We start from the raw sequence: 18,723 nt of genomic DNA, 5'->3' as shown, positions 1-18,723 counted from the left end.
TCTATTTAATATTTAGAACAACAAAATTCTGCTGTGTTTTTCTTTGCATATTTTCATGTTTTGGCAGATTATATCAGCCACAGGTTTGTATCAGCTGTCTGAAATAGCTTCTTGCTGATCATTAGTGATTACAACCCACAAGCTTATAGATGCTCTGGAACCTGTCAAGAAAAAAGTGCTGAGAAAAGCTATTTTTCCAGAAAGTCAATCAGAAGGAAAAAAACAACCTGCTTTTTGCCTCCTCCCAGTTTATTAATGGTGTGAGATGATGGCAGTTTAGCAATAATTTTCTTTGTACAAATTGTTAGTCATATTTTCTTTTAAGTTATACTTTCAGTGGGCTTTTTTCTTTCTTTCTTTTTTTCATTAATGCCATTTCTGTCACCCTATGTCTTAGTCAAACACAGATCTCCAGAATAAGAAAACTCACAGTTTACATGCATGTGTCTGTTTTTCCTGGCTTCCAGAGAACTGTGGCAATTCTGTGTGTCCTAAAAAAGGAGTTGTGAGACTTCACCCTGCATTGCACATTACACAGAAAGAATTAGTAATGAGCTCTTTCTGTGCTCCTCAGGAGGAGCACAAAGCAGTTGCAGTGGGACTGAGGGTCTAGACAGCTGATCTCATTGAGGATGGAGGATGGTCAGCCCAACAGGGAAAATGTTCGATAGCTTGTCAATTCATGACCTTAAGGTCTAGGAGACTTCCATTCCCTCAAACAAATGCTGATCCCCATTAATATGAATGGTTGAACTTCATTTGACATCAGTCAGTTCTGGGTCTGAGTACAAGTACATTATTCCCTGTGCCATTAATGCAAGTCACATCACCCCAGATGAGACAAGAGAAGCAGAGTTTCCAGTAGTTGTTTTGCTTTTGCAGTACTGTGTGAAGATGGCCAATAGATTTATTCCTCTGTAACTGTGTACTGTGCTTGAGTATCTTTAAGAGATTTGTTGGATTTTATAATTAATCTTTACACTTGTGCATGATTATTTAAAACTGACGTGCTACAAGTAGCCTATTCAACTGGGTATAAAGCAGCATACCATGTTTAAGATAGTAGCATCAATAACTATTAATTAGTATAAACTGATTCCACTTCTTATTCAAGTCCACCTGAGTTTGCTACTGAGTACATTTAGCATCAATGTGAAACTAGAATAATAGTAATGCATTTCCATTGTGAAGACTCAATAATGTATGTGCTAGTTACTGTATATTTTGAATTGAGCTTGTGAAGGTATTATATAAAGTTTTAAAAATACATCTTATTAGTGTTTTATTCCTCTCCATGTACAGGAATTTCAGTTTTGCATTGCAGAAGAAGAAATATATATATTTAAAAATATTCATGGATTAATTAGTCTAATATGCTATCACCTATCTTCTTATTTTAGAGGTGGTTCCACTTAGTTTGTTCAAGGGTCCATGCACCAAGGTTCCTTTTGAACAGCCAGTATCTAGTTTTTATGATGATTCCTAGTAGTTCCGTTCTTCTGGTTTCTTGTGAAGAAATTGCCCTTTACAGGGTCTGTCCATGTAAGGCTTTTGTATAATGCATGCTCATTTAGTTGTTATATTGGTAAGCTCCAGTTGCAGCCATCACTCTCTAAATCTGTCATTGAAGGATTTTGTTTTAAATTCTGCCCGGCTTTGTTTTCAGATGTCTCTGAATTCCTCCTTGTGTTGAGTCACAGCTGTGAAAAGAGAAATCTACCTCTTTAATTCAAAGGGTCAGTGGTTTAAAAGCACTAAAGGCTGGTGAGGAATAGCTTAAGGAAGACAGTTAATCATGATGATCCCAAGGGGTTTCATAAACTTACATAGGGCTCATCTGACATGAAGAGTCCTGGATATCTTCAAGCTCTGGTTTCTTTGGGGGGTTGTCTGTTTTACCAAGGAATGGGATCCTCTATAGAACAAGCACCTGTGGTGGATATTTGCCACCTGCTCAGCCATGGCTATGGAAACACAACTTAATCTCCACCACATCTCTTTTCTAGCTAAGCTGGCATGGAGGCCAAATCCTCTCTAGTAATTCTTCTCCCCACAACCTTGAGAAGTATTTAGTGTAGTATGGTGGCCTCCACTTCTTGAACTGAAAGATAATAGACTGACATAAAGCAGTTGCTCATTTGGACAGAAAAGGGAGGTCAGGCTGGAACAGACCTGATATTTTCTCTTCTGGGTGAGCAGAATTTGTTGGCTTGTTTGAATGTCAACAGTCCGTCCAGTGGTATTTCTCACCCAGCTTCCTCTTCCAATAGGGGAATCCTGAAAGAAATCCCCTTCTTGTCTCATCAGTGCAGACAAAAACATTATCTCAAGTACAGTGTCAATAATTACGACCAGGGCTGTGTGGGTGATAAATATCTAGAAGCCTTTAGATATTGGATTAAATTTTATAGCCAACACAGTGTCTGTCTCTATTTCGTGTGTGCTCCCCTATGTAGACATGGCTGTTTGTGATACAGGGATTTATGATCTGCTTGTGAATCAGCTCTTGAATTACTGCAGCTTTAGGACATTTTTAAAAAGGAAAGCATTTCTGATTGCAGTATTAAAGGTGTTCATTTTTGAGCAGATCATGTAGGCATTGCCTACTCCCAGATGAGTCTGTGGGAAGATAAGGGTGATCATTAGAGAGCAGGAAAACTCATTTGGTAGTGGTCAGAACCTTAAGTTGATCAGTGGAAAGGTGCTGGATGTTGCTGAAGGCCTTCAATGTGTAATTCCATTCAGTTATTCTTCTGTCTATTAGTTGTTAAAAGAACTATTGGAAAGATTTAGGTTGGAAGCAACATCAGGAGGTCATATGTTTCCATTTGCAGCTCAAAGGATGAATAACTTCAGCTTTGGATCAGATTGCTCAGAGTTGAGTGTTTTGTCAAGTTTCAAAAGTCTGCAAAGAGAGAATCCACATATTTTCTGAGCCCCTGTTTCAGTTTAGGGATTGAAGTCTCAGAACTTCATTAAGATCAAGGCTGCCTCATCCTCTTACAAGACAAGTGTCTACTGGAGAAAAGGAAATTAGAAGTGGTGTTTTACACCTTACCTTTTTTATGTTAATCTTCTGGTTATGGCAACTCCCCGGTAACTAACTGGTTAACTATTTAAAAAGCTTTGCTGTTTTTCAGTGAAGTATTGATTCATCTGTGCACTCTGTGTCCTCACTTTGTCCTCACGAGACAAAGGAAAGTTATTGTGGTTTTAAACCAAAGTGGAAATAGTTCTGTGTTGAATGGAGGTCATGATGCCTGAATTCTGGTTTTCTTTTTCAGTATAGCTGTTTCAGATTCCAGGAACTGTCATGCTAGCACCCTTCACAAAGCAGTTTAAAAATAGACCAGCAAAACAACTGTATTTCACTAAAGATAAATTGATTTCTGCTGCAACGCAAGCAGAAATTTCTTGCAGGTTCTGAGAGCAACATGTTCTAACCCTTGAAAATGGTAAAACCTAGTAATCAGTGAAGACAGGAGTATTAGAGCTGTGATATCCTGCTGTCTGACCTCACACTGGCTGCACGTTACTTCTAACTCTGTGAAGTTCTTGTTTATGGAAAATGAAACTGTGATTGCTTGTCATTTTCTGCAGTTTGCACAAAGGCTTAAATAGAGATTAAAACACTGGAAGAAGTGGTATGTGAGTCCTGGATCTTGCCTCAGGAATCACAGCCAGCAGTGTGTAGTCCCTGGTGAGAAGGGTGGCTGGGTGACTAAGACATTGTCTGGATGTTGAGGGGATGTGGGTACTGGTCCTAACTGCTGGTGTGACCTTATGCAAGTGATCTCATCTCCTAAGATAACATTAAAAAAAAAAATAAATCAATTAACTCCTAATGGCAAGAACAGAGGATAGAGAATAGGGGCATTCAAGCTTTTAAACTGCTCAAGTACTGTGGTGATACCTGAGGGAAACCAATCAAAAACAATAGGTCCACTTCAGGTTGGTGAATTGTATAAGCATATCCCATTGTATGGGATATATTACAGTGGCTCTGCTCATTCCTTGTCACAGAACCTCCAAATCTAAATCAAATCAAATATTTTAAAAAGCCGGGAAGAAAACAAATGCATTCAACCTAACAATATAATAACTGGGTTAATGTGCCAACATAGGTCACTGCACGGCAGTGTACACATTCGTATGTGTGTCATTTTACGTATTGGCTGTACAAAAAGTTAATCCAGAACTCATTAGATAATGGGTATTAAAAACCTTCCTCTGATAGAATTCAAGTGTATAGTCATGAATTATTGAATTAAAATTTGTTGGAAGTGTAAATTAAAATCCTTCTGGCATGTCTGCCCCTATACTGTAGCTTATATATGAAAGCCCTGCAGACTGTTCTGTACAGAGTTTGCTGACAGTGCATCAAATAATGAGGCCATACGTCAGTGAAAGGAATTCTACAAAAATATGCCATTGGATATAGAGCAAACATATTTGAGCAAAGCCCAGCTGTCATATGAAGTGCACATTTTCAAACCATCACTAGACAGTATTAGCCTGATTTTTTTTGAAAGTTACCAGATCAACTTTACATTGCTGACAATGAATAAAGTACTGACAGTTAATGAAACATCCTATCAGGATTAGTACAATAGAAATAATTCAAAAAATGGTTAATTACATTAAGACGCCAACTACAACATGCAGTTGCTTGACCTTAATATTTATAACATTCTGGTTTTCTCTAGGAGTCCCATAGGCAGCTTTTAGATACAGCTGGGGAATCTGTGAGAGCCTACAAGCATTTAAGCAAAAATCCAAACTAGATGGCAGTACATTTCTGCTTACATCAGATAAAGTGAAGTATGATTTATAGCACAATAAAGTACTTGCTGGGAAATTAAATTGAAAATATAAATATATTTGTAAATGTAAATACTTGTTTCTTTATTTCCTTTTTTTTTTTTTTTCTGTTTTGGGTTTTTGGTTTTTTTTAGTACAGTTTGCTGAATTATGGTTGAATGGATGGACTGGTTAGCTGCGGGCAGAATCAAGGTATTTCTCCCTGCACACAGAGTTTCCTGGCTGGTGGTGCCTCTAATGCATGTAGGGCTGGAATGTGTAGTATATTGTTGTATAGTATGCACTTAATGGAACCATACAACTGTAGGATCTGCCTTAGGTCTGGCTTGCATGGATCAAGGACATAGAGCCTGACCTACTTGCATTGACAGATATATATGTGCAGGCAGCTCACTGGCTATATGCTTTCAGGGTATGTACTTTCATTTACCCTGCTTCTGTATCATGCCTAGAAGTAAGCCTGGACTTGATTCTTGAGAAATTTCCTGAGAATGTTACACTATCTTCCTCTCAAGCTGAGTTTTCACAAGAATGTAAAACGCATGGTAGGACACGTCTCAGTGCGAGTAACTCATCTGTGAAATGCCCCATTTCCAGTAGTTACTGTTGAGCCTAGAAATACCAGCCAGCCCAGACCTCTCGTAGTTGAAATGTCACTGCTGGAGGACCTACACTCCACTCCTGCAGATGTTGGAAGGTTTCCTAAAGAAAGGAGGTACAGAGAAATTTTTTCCATAGCAAAAGACTGGCAAGAATTCCTGGAGATGAAAAAAGAAGCTCTGATCCTTCCTTTGAGTTGGCCATTTTAAGTATTTGTTTCTTCCAGCAAAATAATGGTAGTTGCAGGGTCAGTGGTTTAGCTGGCCTGACAGTCCTGCCTGGGGTTAATTCAGGTTTTAGCAGCACAAATGCAATCTGCTGGTGCTTAAATGTTTGGGCAGGTCTCCCCAAAGTGATAATTCCTTTCCTCTGATGGCCATCATAACACTTTTCTGGCTTTTCAGTATTTTCCCAACAGCAGGCCAAGGCTGTTCCACAAGCAGAGCTTTCTGCATGCATTCTCTCCCTTGTCTGCTTTATTCAGAGCTGAGCCAAACCGCCTCAAGTGCTGCAGGTGGTGACAGACATTTCAGAGGAAAATTCTCTGCCTCTCTTTGAAAATCTTCAGACGTCACGGTACTCGGCAGGAAGTGGTTTTCATCCAGGCTACCTTTTCATTAATGTCTCCAAGAATTTTTGTCCTACTGCTTTTTTCTTTTCTTAGATGCTAAAGTTACAAAGCTGATCTTAGAATTACTTTTCATAGCTTGGAATGGGTTTTTTTTGGCCTGCTGGGGAAGCATGTTTTGAAAACAGTGTAACACTGAGGTTTGGCTTAAGGTTCCTTTTGATTTTTACGTGTTGCTAGGTCGTGCCATACACAGCTTTCCTTCTTTGGCTTCTGATTGTTTGTTTTTTTTTTTTGGTGGTGGTGTTTTGTTTTTTTTTTAATGATCAGACATGTAGGGTGTTCCCATGTCATTCTAAATAAAGAGCCTATGGGAAGCTGTTATTACAGACATAATATCTGAAGTCATAGCTCCATGCACCAGAAAATAAATAAATAAATAAAAATTAAAAAATCCATCTGAGCTGAATGTGTATCCAACTTTAGAGTGAAGGGCATGTAGATATTTATGTGTGGAAGATACCAACTGCACATCTGATTGGTGGGACAGTATTCATCTGCCTTCCTCCTCTTTGCAATATAATTATCAGATGACAAGTTGCTTTTCTTCTTAGCCTTTTTCTTGGACAATAGACATTGTGCTTGAGAAACAGGCTATAGAATGGAAAACTATAGGTCTGATTTTGTTTTTTTTTTATTATTTCTTTTTTAGGGAGACACAATATACAAAGAATTAGGGTTAGAGAGTAGCATTTGTTTTATTGTCAGTCTTGGATTTATGCATTGTATGTCTAAAAGATACAATGCCACAGATAAAACTTCTCAGAATCAGCTACTAGTGATATATAACATGTCTAGGTGCATGGCTGACTATCTGTCACATTCTGAAAGGATTACTTCTATGTCTACGTAAAATCTTTGGGTGTAAACCTGACCTTACTGACACTGACCTGAAAAAATATCCCAGTATCTTTTAAGGATAAAGTGCTCATTTCCCATGTGTATAATTTTAAGTGCCTGATAGTAAATTTAATGGTCAGATAAGCTCTTCATAGCAGTGACACAGACCGGTCTATAAATATTACCAATTCTTACCAGTATTTGTCTCCAAACAGACTACATGCCTTTTATACATGTTTCCATCTGTAGACAAGCTTCAGAAAGATACAGAAAACTATAAAAAATAAACCAAATAAGTTAGTTCTTTTATTCTTCTTCTCTCATGTTTCACTTCCTTAGCCACAATTTTTGCCTTAGATTGAGTTTATCTTAATGAACAAAAAAATCCACTATAACCCTCAAACATACTTTCTATCAATCACAGAGCTTTATTAATTATTAAATGACTCTCTGCAATAAAAAGATACTTTTTTTTTTTTAATGAACAATTTTATTTTTTTTTTGGCTGTTTGTTCCCTTAGTTGTATCCTCCTTGTTTCTCAGTTCCTTGATTTTTCTTTGCTCTATTTGGCTCTTCTCAAGTGGGAATCAGAGCAGATATTTTTCTTGCTTTCAAAATTACTGGTGTTGAGTGGTTATGGTATAAATCCTGTGAGGAGCTCAGCAACGGTAAAGTCTGTAAAGCTTTATAAAACTCATTATAAGCTGGGTTATGCATCATATAAGTCTTTATGATTCATCTGGGTGTTTAACAATAGCAAGGTCTGCTTTACAGCAAATTCTTATCAGAACCAGATATATTAAAACTAACGGTTTAAGCAAAAAAAAAAAACAAACAAACAACAAAACGAAACCCCCCAAAAACCCACCCCAAACAAACAATCACGCACCGTAGGCTCAGATGATTTTTTTATTGTACCATTTTCTATTTATTCAGTAATTTTTGCTAGTGTTGGGATGTAGTACTGCTCAGGGTTTTTTTGTAAAAATAAGTGATTTTTGGAATCCTGGAAGAGACTATTTGTGCTACACTATTAACTGCACAAAAACTACTTAATAAATGGGAGAATAGTGATGAATAATACTGTTTACCAGTTCTTGGATGGAGTTAGCTTTAAACGGGGATTTCACAAAGAAGAGAAAGCCTCCTCTGCCAAATAATATATCAACAGACCATCTATCTGAGGGGTACAGGAACATAGTTTCATTGTGCTCTGGATGTCTAGATCAATGTCAGTTTTGTTATTTAAGAAGTAAGTTAAGAATGTTAAGGAAGTCTGGAGATATAATTTTATTTTTAATCTATTTCATTTTATGAGTTATTAACCTGTCTCACAAATGCTTGTAGTTTTCCCCCTTATTAACACCGAATATTCAATATCCAGTTCATTATTAATAGCAGAGTTTTTTGAACCATACAGTAGACAACCACAGTAATTTTTCTTTTGGAATATGTATGATGATTTATAGGTGAGACATCTACAGGTAAATGCATTGGAAACATATCTGCATATTCGTAGTTAAAGTAACATACTTGAAATTTGTATGCATATATATATAAAGTACATGTACAATATGAGTGAAGAGATAGCATACCTTTCAATAAATTTTAATAATAGGTGAGGTGCTTGTTATTTCTGTCTAGTTAATTAGTGTTAAATCTTTTAAAGCAATGTGTTTGTCTAACAGACCACTCATGCTGTTTGGTTGATGTCTGCTAGGAACATCTTTTATTCCTTTCTCACTCCATGAAAAAATAAAATAAACTCCATCTCAGACAGGGACAGCTGAAGAAAAACTAAAACTCAGAGACAGTAGTTCGTATCTTGAGACTAAATCACCTAGATAACTTGTTCAGCCTACTTATAAGCCCATAGTGATTATCAGACCTTTTTTTATTCCATTCTAGCTTTTTTTTTTAATCAAGATGAACTGACTCAAATGTTGCTCTAGATTTTCAGTAGTTACTTGCAATTTGTGACATTGTAGCATATTCAGTATAACTGAGCCATACCACTTGGTTAATCACTTTTCTGTATTTCCTGCAGTCTGTTTTCATTGCCCTCCTTACAAGAGTAAAAAATGCTAATTTTAAAATGCCTTTGGAAAACTGGTGCAGGGGAGAGGTTTTAAATTATCCTCCAATTCCATATAAGCTTTTGTTATGGAATTAAACTGAAAGTTACACAAACTACTGTTTTAAAAGTGTGTGTTTGCAGATGGGTCACAGTCCTTCCAGCTCTGGACTTCATGACGCCAGGAGAAGTCTGAAACATACATAGTATTTGTGAATGCAAGATTCTGCATTTAGATAGATTTGAGCTACACAATCTGAAAAAACTCCCATAAGCACAGAGCTCCCTACTGTCCGTGTGTTTGAGAAGGCTGAAGAGCTCTGTTTATTGCAACAAAGGGCCTGGAATAAATTATGTTTTGTAAATTGGCTCCAGGTTTTCCTGTTTCAGACAGTAGCTTTGGAGCAATCTATTTTATAGGCTCCACTAAATCTAACCAATTGCAGAGAGGTGACCTCCTGTTTCAGGGACGTGACATCACACATGTGCCAGTTACATCCAGCTCTGGCAAGATGGCAGGACACCAGCAGATCACAATTTTGTCTTTTTGGCAGCTATAACCTACAGCCCATAACAAATTTATGAGCCCCTCAGGGAGGTCCTAGTAGGATGGAGCCAGGCTCCTCAGCCTCTCTTCGGAATCCCGCCTCCCACCTCCACGTAAGGGCAAATAATAGCTCCTTTATTCCACTGGAAATACCCATATTTCAGAGAGGTGTATGCATAGCTTCCTTTCCCAGTCAGTCTCACAGGTGATAGTTAACACAGTGTAGACATTTCCTAGCTGAAGCCGAGGTGGGAAACCAGCTTTAGCCTCAGCATTTTTCTTTTCAGGTTCTTTTTCCTTATTTATTTTGGGTCTGTTCATGATGAGGAAGTTTTAGAGCATGTTAGTGCTTAGCAGAAGTATTGAAGAACTAAAGTAAACAGTAATTTTTCCTCCTCTTTTTACTTTTGAGGGGAGGAAAGAATGAGTGAGTTAGATTTGCTTTTAGCTTTTATAATTTATTTCTGTTGATGGTCTGATTACTTCTGAGCAGTGTGAATAAGGCTCTTTCAAGCACAGGACACTGATTGACATTGCATATGTTGCAGAGAGGAAGGGTATTTCCTGAAGATTAATGGCCAGTTAGTTGGCCTGAAGTTCATTAACCTGAGCTAGTCATTAGACTGCTGGAAGGACTCTGTGTAGAAGCTGGAATTGTATTAGAAGACCATAATTAACTAAAAATATATGTGACAATCTGGCCAGATTACAATGAATCTAGGACAAGACAGGGTTGGCTCGAGCTCACAGAGCAGCTGCCTCCAGTGTAAACTAACTGCCTTACGTCAGGAATTAAAGCAAATAGTTATTCATAGACATTATTCAAATAAAAGGGGGAAGAAAAAGAAAGAAAAAGGAAGGTTACCATTAGCAAAAAACCACAACAAACAAAACTACTTGAAAAAAAGAGGTTATGAGGTATGGCCAAAAGGCCAAGTTTGCTGCTGTTCCTCAGTGTGAACTTAAGCAAATGTTTGTTTGTTTCTTTTTCTATAAGTGACAAATTTAGTCTTTATTCTTCTCTGTATTTTGCCTTGAGAAAATGAACCCCAAATCCTCTGGTGAGATCCCTATTGGCTGAGACTCAGACCTTCAAGCCATGACTCCTCAGTGTATTTCCAGTGAGACTGGCTCACTCCTAGTTACTTCTTTTTGAAGTATGTTTTGTCTCTGTCAACCTGCTGAAGATGAACAAGACACAGTCTTCCTGCTCCTCTCTCTCCTTCCTTTCCCCTTCTTCTCCTCAAAATATATTTTTTTAAGGTGAATGTAAACCTATTATAGTCTAGTCAATATCAGTCCTTTGTAGTCCCACCAAAAATAGATGTACTGGCATGGAAGAACTAAATTCCTTCTCTCAGGATCCTACAGTCTAGTCAAGGGAAGAGATAGATGAATCAGAGCCATTTCATGTTTATTTTGTTTTCTTTCCATGTCATCTTGTGAATATGTAGTGGCACTTGGTCAAAAGTAGTGCATTCAAGACACCGAATGTGACTGTTGAGGAAGGGATTGAGAAGAAAGAAGCTCAGTGTTCTACAATAGGAATGATGCTTTGGGCATTTTACAAATTGTTCTGCTCTTTCTCTAACCCCATCATGCCCTTCCTGCACACTCCCTTGTCTGCTGCTACTCACAGAAGGTCTGGAGTCTCAGAAAGCCCAAGCTTCATGTGAGAGAACGGCTCCTCTTCCCAGTCCCTTCATGCCAGGAAGGATGTACTGCCTGCATCATGAGGTGCTAAGTTGATTCAGGATGCCTCTTCAGCTTGTACCTGGGCCCACAGTGAAGTGACAACTGAAGTGCCAGACCCATGGAGTGGCTCCGAGGCCACGAGCTGTGCTGCATCTACTATGGGCTCACAAGGAGCCTTTCCCTTGACATCTGTCCAAGTGCTGGCTGATGCAGGCACTAGGTTTACTCTTTTAATTAGGCAGTTTCAGTACCTTTCAGAAAAGAATTTTCATGGCAAATCATGAGCCATCAATCTCACTACTAACCATAACATTTCCTTACTCCTTGGTTTATAGCATTACTCAACATTGACATTTGTCATTTCACTGTCTTCTCCCCTGACCTCTGGTATCATGCACTTGCAGGGAGAAGGATCTGCTCTCACGGATATTTTCATGCTCTGACCTCTGTGATTAATTAACCATAAAATTCTGCCTTTAGATCTCAGGATGCAATTTCAAATAATTTCATATGCAAAAGTGCAGTTACTGGGCAAAAAGGATCCCTTGTAAGTGGGGTACAAACTGGATACGAGGAGAATTGTTGCTGCTTTCTGTTCAGCCACTGGGGTGGCAGTGAGACCTTGAGGAAATAGGTTCCCTGTAGTTTTTTGCCTAAGGAAAATAAGGACAGTGATAATTACTTTCACTTGCAAAACACTAAAATTTACAGAATATGAATGACTGGTATTAAGTGAAAAGTGTTGCAAAGCTGGCTTTGTTGCGCACAGTGCTAACAAAGTCCCGTATCAGCCTATTGACCTCAGCATGAACCCCTCATTAAAGTTTATGGGACATTTTGGTGGGTGAATTGAAGCAGTTATTCTGCTGGAAATATCATACTGAAAGCACATTTTAAACCATCAGCATTGATGTTTTTTTTCTGCATTAAAACTAAACACAGCTTCTTGCTCTGTCCAATTTTCTTAGTTTATTTATGAAAGTTTATGATGGGTATGTACTCACTGTTAACTCAGCTTGTACACCCATGGTATCTGAGATATTACAGTTTATTCTACTCATAGCATAAACATACAATAGCTGTTGTACTGAGATAAAGAGAGAATTATAAAACATTAAGATATCCAATGGAGCAGGATGAGCTAATAAGTTGCATGATCACTTTTGAATGGCAAATGTTCTTTTTATGGATACTGCATTAATTTAATTTGTGCTTAAACTTTAGCTATGCTAGGCATTGACATTTCAGAAGTTTACATATTTTTCCAATCTCAAAGTGTGTAAGCTTAGCATTAAAGAAACAATTTTACATTTTGATTTATATGAGAGGAAAAAACACTTCAGTAACAAATGTGTTAAATGAGCTACTCTTTAAAGATTGATCTGGCCTGCTTTCAGAATTATTATTTATACAATAATGCAAAAAATCTACAGATGTTTTCTTTTTTCTTCCAGATGAAATTTGGATTGTTTGAAAAGAGGGGAGATATTTCACCATAGTGCAAAAGAAGAAACAGAAGAAGAAAGCAGAATGAGAGCTTCCCAAGTACCACATGCCTGCAGCCTGTTATCTTTAGTGATGCTGTTCCTTCCAGTCACCGGAACGTCAAAACAAAATATCCCACGACTTAAGCTTTCCTATAAAGGTAAACTTTTCAGTAGTTTTTTCTGATTCTGCCACTTTTGTTTTGATGTGATATTGCCAGCACTTCATTTGTACTATTAATCTGGAAAATGAAATGCAGTTGTCCCTACAGTTCCCAGAAACACGATAGAAGCCTTAAAGATGGATAAATTCTGCCTAGGAAGAGTATTATAGTCTCCTTTTTCAGAGGAGGGGTACATGTTACTGAAATATAACTGGGTTTTTGAACTGTTATTTCATTTTTTTTTCCTCAAGAGGATATTAATATAAGATAAATAATTATGGGGGAGTCATTGTCTAAACATAGACTTCTAGTGCTACTTGAAACACTATAAGGCCTGTTGGAGACATTCCCATGTGGCTGTTGGGGATGGCATGGGGCATGGAGTACACTCACACCTTTCAAGAGCATCAGGGAAAGTCAGACAACTGCCTGAAGTGTTTCAAATGGCACTGACATTTTGTTTCTGCAACCATTTTTTTTCTCTGTCACTCAATTGGTATGCGAAACTGTGCTTTCTTTCTTCTTACCTCTTTGGATCACAAAAGCATGTTTTTCTGAGGACTTACTTAGCCTTTTATATACTCCTTGTTCAGAGTGTTACAAGCTGAGGGGTTTAAACCCAAATGTATTATGTACTAATGGCCAAGTTTTTTATATCAGGTAGATTTCTTGTTGCTTTGAATGTACAGCACACTTCTATGGTTTTTACAAGGTACAGGGACACATAAGTTAGAAAAATAACTAACTGGAGAGCATTTGCTTTAGCTAAAGAAGACAGTATCAGTTATGTCAGCACCCTGCCCTTAAGGGAGCCGATTCTCCTCTCAGTTTTTCAAACATAAGACTTCTATGCATTGCAGATTTACACTCAGGATGGTGTGATGGGACAGGAGGCTGTAAAGCCTTCATCAGTGGTTATGATGTGTTTATCAGGAGTTTAACACACACGGGAATTTATTGAGTAAGCACGGTGACATACTGTTTATTTACAAGCTTCTCTTTTGCTAGATTTGTGTGCCACTGGGCATGCTATTCCTCTGTGTATGTAAGTTTGAATGTGTTTGTGTGAGAGAGACAGAGGAAAAGAGACCGAGGGATCTTGACAACATTTTTATAAATTCGGGAAACGGTTGCACTCACTTAAGCCAATGAATACAGAAACTGAAAGACCTGACATGAGTTATGATCAATAGCAATAAAACCCCCTGACATACAGCCATACTTTTCACAGCTAGCTCTTTTGAGATAATTCCCAATAGCAGCATATACCATATGGTGATGGCATTTATTGTGGATTTGACACTCGTGATTAGTGAATTCCTCTTGACTTCAAAAGCAGATAGCCTTTAGCAAAATCCTGATGGATGCATTTGGCAGGTAAGGAGGGGGACAGAGAAAAATTATTGAGGTCAACACAGGCAAAAAAAGAAAAAAAATCAAAGAAATCTTAGTTTAAAATAGTGGCAGAGACCTGCTGGGAGTGGTTGGGAAAATGCCTGAGCTCGTTTAAAAAGACAATGAGCAGATGATTGATATTTAGGCCCTGACCCAAACTTTTATTAGCAACTTTATAAACCTTTCAGTTTGGCTTGAGGGATAGAGCTTCCTATCCAAACTTATCCACCTATATCCCTGCAGGGGGAAAAAAAAAACAACAAAACAACAGATACAAAATGGCACATAAATCTTGATTTGGAAAACTGTGATGGAACTGAAAAGCCAAAGGAAAGAGAATTATTAGACTTTATTGTGCCTCCTATTGCCTTTTAATTTTGGGAGGGAGGGGAGTATTTTTATTTTTCCACAGGGAACAAGAAAAAAGTTATTGATTTGTTTTCACATTTTTTCACTGTAAATGGTGCAGGTAGAGCTTGTCATAATTATATCATATTTTTGATGCTGATAATGGCATGGCAGATGTCCTGGCTGCTTAATACAGTTGTCAGAATTAATCTTACCTTTCCCATACCCCACTATCCCTGCCAAGTATTCCAGCCAAGATAACTCCAAAGTTTCTGAGAATAAGAGGTAGGAGAAATGAACTTTCTTGCCAAGTCTCATAAAATTGTTACAGTCATGCCATTGACAAGTCCTGGCATCTCCATTCTTTGGAATTAAGACTTGAAATATCATGTGGAACATAATACAGGGCCATTTTCCTTCCTTATGGAAAACTGACCAAAATTGGCCACATCAGGCAGCTCCGAAAACCTGGTCACACGTGAGTTCATTTGGCTGCTAAGGATGTTGTCTTTCACAGGAAGGTCTAATCCCATTCCAAGTGCAGTGTGTTTAGGGGATGGCATAGCTCCATCTTCCAGAATGGCTGAAAATTTCCTCAGCAAAGAGAGCTGGAAGTGAGCAGGACTTTCCCCTGCAGTTACTTTATCTCACAGTTGCAGCCCAGCACACCTCATCTGAGAGCTATGAAACTGCTTCTTTCTGTGCCCTGTCAGTAAGGAGAAGACAGAGCCCAAGTGATGAATGCTTAGGGTGAGGAAGTGCAGGGGCCAAGAGAAGAGACAGAAGAAGAGGGAAGAGGGAAGAGGGAAGAGGGAAAGAAAGAAAGAAAGAAAGAAAGAAAGAAAGAAAGAAAGAAAGAAAGAAAGAAAGAAAGAAAGAAAGAAAGAAAGAAAGAAAGAAAGAAAGAAAGAAAGAAAGAAAGAAAGAAAGAAAGAAAGAAAGAAAGAAAGAAAGAAAGAAAGAAAGAAAGAAAGAAAGAAAGAAAGAAGAAAGAAAGAAAGAAAAAGAAAGAAGAAGTCAGTGGTGGATAGGGGAAGAGAGAGCAAGAGCAGATTGGGTTAGCTCAAAGAAGTGTCTATAAGTGCAAGACTGCTTCTGTAAACCATAGTTCATCACAAGTCCCTGTGTTCAGACAGCAGTTACAGTTTGTTTTCATCTTCTGTGATATAGCTTAAGGGCTGGAAATCTGTGCTGGAGATGTTAAGTTAAAGATATTGCAATGAATCACAGAATCTCAGAATCACAGAATGTTAGGGTTGGAAGGAACCTCCAAGGATCCTTTAGTCCAACCCTCCTGCCACAGCCAGATCCCCAAGAGTAGTTCACACAGGAATGTGTCCAGGTGGGTTTTGAATGCCTTTGGAGAAGAAGACTCCACAACCTCTCTGGGCAGCCTGTTCCAGTCTGTCACCCTCACAGATTTTTTTTATGTTTACATGGAACCTCATGTATTCCAGTTTGCACCCATTGTCCCTTGTCCTACCATTAGATATCACTGACAAGAGCCTGGCTCCATCCTCCTGACACTGGACCTTTACCTAATGAGGTTGCCTTTCAGTCTCGTCCAAGCTAAAGAGACCCAGCTCCTTTAGCCTTTCCTCACAGGGAAGATGTTCCACTCTTAATCATCTTTGTGGCTCTGTGCTGGACTCTTCCAAGCAGCTTCCTGTCCTTCTTGAACTGAGAGGCCCAGAACTGGACACAATACTCCAGATGTGACCTCACCAGGGCAGAGCAGAGGGGGAGGAGGACCTCTCTCGATCTACTAACCACACCCCTTCTAATACACCCCAGGATGCCATTGGCCTTCTTGGCCACAAGGGCAGATGATGTGGGTATCAACATGGTGCCATATGATGGATTTCCTTCACTGGTTGCTCCAAATCTAAAAGTGCATTCTGAAAAATCATACTATAAACACACACAAGTAAATTAAAATACCTTTTAATGGAGAGGCAAAGTCATGTATACTTCACCTATGTTAATATAATATGCTATGACCTTTAATTACATACCTCATCCTGCATTCCCATATTTTCCCTGATTCATTAATTGAATCATTCTTCAAAATTTATTTTTATCTTCTTCACTTAGACTTTAGCTTTTATATATTGGTACATGTCTAATAAACCAGAAATCATAACTGCTATCATGATGCTTCTAAACTCCTCTCATGACATAGATTTTAATTAATCTATTGCGTGGATAACTTTTACAAGATTATTAGGTGGCTTTATTATTATGTTAACTGGCAAACAGTCTTCTAATAGAAGATCACCATCTTTAGAAAACTAGGCCCTGATTTTAGAGCAATGTTCCATATTTTAATAGTCATTGTATAACACTATGTTCAGTCTTAGAGCAACAGTGTCTATTTTTCATTCTTTCTCATACAGCTGGAAATACCCCATGACCTCAACCCAAACTGCAGAACTCTGCAAGGACAGAAGTGACATTCAGCTTCCCTAAGCAGAAAATCCTTTTGTCTGCTACCTCATTTAACATCCTCATTCCCACCTATACAGCAAATTCATATACCAGTCTCATTCAATAATGTAATTTACAGGACAGCATCAGTTCTGTTATTGAAGAAGGGAAGGGCCTGCGACATGATTCATACATAGAAATGTATGTGTTTAATTCACAATGAGTAGACAGTCTTATTTCTCTCTGTCTTTTGAGCAGTAGTCTTTGCCAGTTTATTGGCAGGTGCTTTTATACAGACATTTGTGTGTGCTTCTAATTTTTACTTTACAGGGACAGACAGAGAATAACTAGACCAGGAGTTGATTACCTTCTAGAGGAAAAAACAAACAAACAAACAACAAATTTTTCCAGCCTCTTTCAATTTGCAGCCCTCCTAATTTTTTTCCACTAGAAATGCAGTCTAAACTTCAAATTTAAGCTTATTTATTTGCTTTACTTTGTTACTCTCCATGGGTATCTTAGAAGTAGTCTCTGCACTCAAAGAATATATTTATATACAGAAGTGTGTGCCCTGCTTTCTTAGCTGGTGCTGTGCCCCAGCACAGGTTTGGACATTGTCAGCAGTGACATATACATATTAATATCCACAAACATATATCAAGCCCACAAGGGAATGTGGGTGTGCCCCAAATGCAATCCATGCTTGCTGTGACCAGTGCTGATTTGAATGGTCAGAAGACCAGGATCCTGCTGAGTGGCACAGGAAAAAGCAAGACTGAAGGCAACCTTTGGCTTTTAAAACAGAATTTACTTAACACTGCTAAAAACAACTGTGGCAGCTATTTAAATCTAATAAACAAGAACATTATTCTCAGCTTATTTTTTTTTTTCTTCTTCATGTTGGATGGATTAAGATGAGTTCTCACTCCCATTAAGTTTTGCCACTGAAGTAAATCCAAGCAGGTTTGAACTTCTACTTCTTCATGTTTTTCTAATCTTAAGTAAGTAAACTAAAGACGTGCAATTACTTTTTCCTCTGTTGAAGGATGACAATGCTAAATCATCAACTCCACATGGAAATTACCCATGTCTAGAAATTGTTTAGTTTCCTGAAGTGTTTTGCATACATGATTTTCTTCCTCCTAAGAGTGATCCCTTTGTATAACATGGTGAGAAAGCAAACAGAGGATAACATTTTGGTGCCACGAATTCTTTTGAAAATTCGACTGGATTAGTGTATTTCCATAATGTTCTAAAAATGATCCTTTGAACATGTTACTTTGCAATGTTAAGCATCCTGTTTTCTATTTTTTTTTTCTTTAAATTTGTGCTTAACCGTTGCATCAGAGCAGTTAGCTTGTTCTGTTACAATACATCTGTCTTATTTCCATGTCATCCATCATTTAATTAACCATGTGAAACACAGTTACAGAAGTATAGCTCTATGAGCCACAATTACCACATGTATGTGACATTGTGGAAATCCCTGTACCATGATGCAGGTGTTGCACAACTATGAATGGTTGGAATGTGGTAAACTGGGGATGTGCAAAAAAGCCTAGAAATGAGTTTGCATTTCTGCAGCTGTGCTTGCTGTACAGGAAGAGGAAGAAAAATCAGTAAAAACATGCTTTTGTGGTAATACCAGCAGCTGTGAGTCTGAATGCCCATGAAGATCAAGGAAAATGTGCTGAGTGAG

The 18,723-nt window shown here is 38.1% G+C and overlaps 1 protein-coding gene across 3 annotated transcripts in view; it reads left to right on the top strand.

Moving 5' to 3' along the window:
- Positions 1-18,723, top strand: part of SEMA3D (semaphorin 3D) — a 144,902-nt gene that overhangs the window by 33,358 nt on the left and 92,821 nt on the right. For all 3 annotated transcript variants that reach the window (XM_051640420.1, XM_051640400.1, XM_051640410.1), the window contains one exon: positions 12,661-12,851. In XM_051640420.1, coding sequence (XP_051496380.1) covers positions 12,737-12,851 — 115 coding nt within the window. In that variant the 5' untranslated portion in view covers positions 12,661-12,736. The remainder of the gene's footprint in view (positions 1-12,660; positions 12,852-18,723) is intronic.

The sequence above is a fragment of the Apus apus genome, chromosome 1, assembly GCF_020740795.1.
Source record: "Apus apus isolate bApuApu2 chromosome 1, bApuApu2.pri.cur, whole genome shotgun sequence".
Taxonomy (NCBI): domain Eukaryota; kingdom Metazoa; phylum Chordata; class Aves; order Apodiformes; family Apodidae; genus Apus; species Apus apus.
The sequence above is the reverse complement of the archived record's forward strand: the minus strand, read 5'-3'. Positions and strand labels throughout refer to the sequence as shown.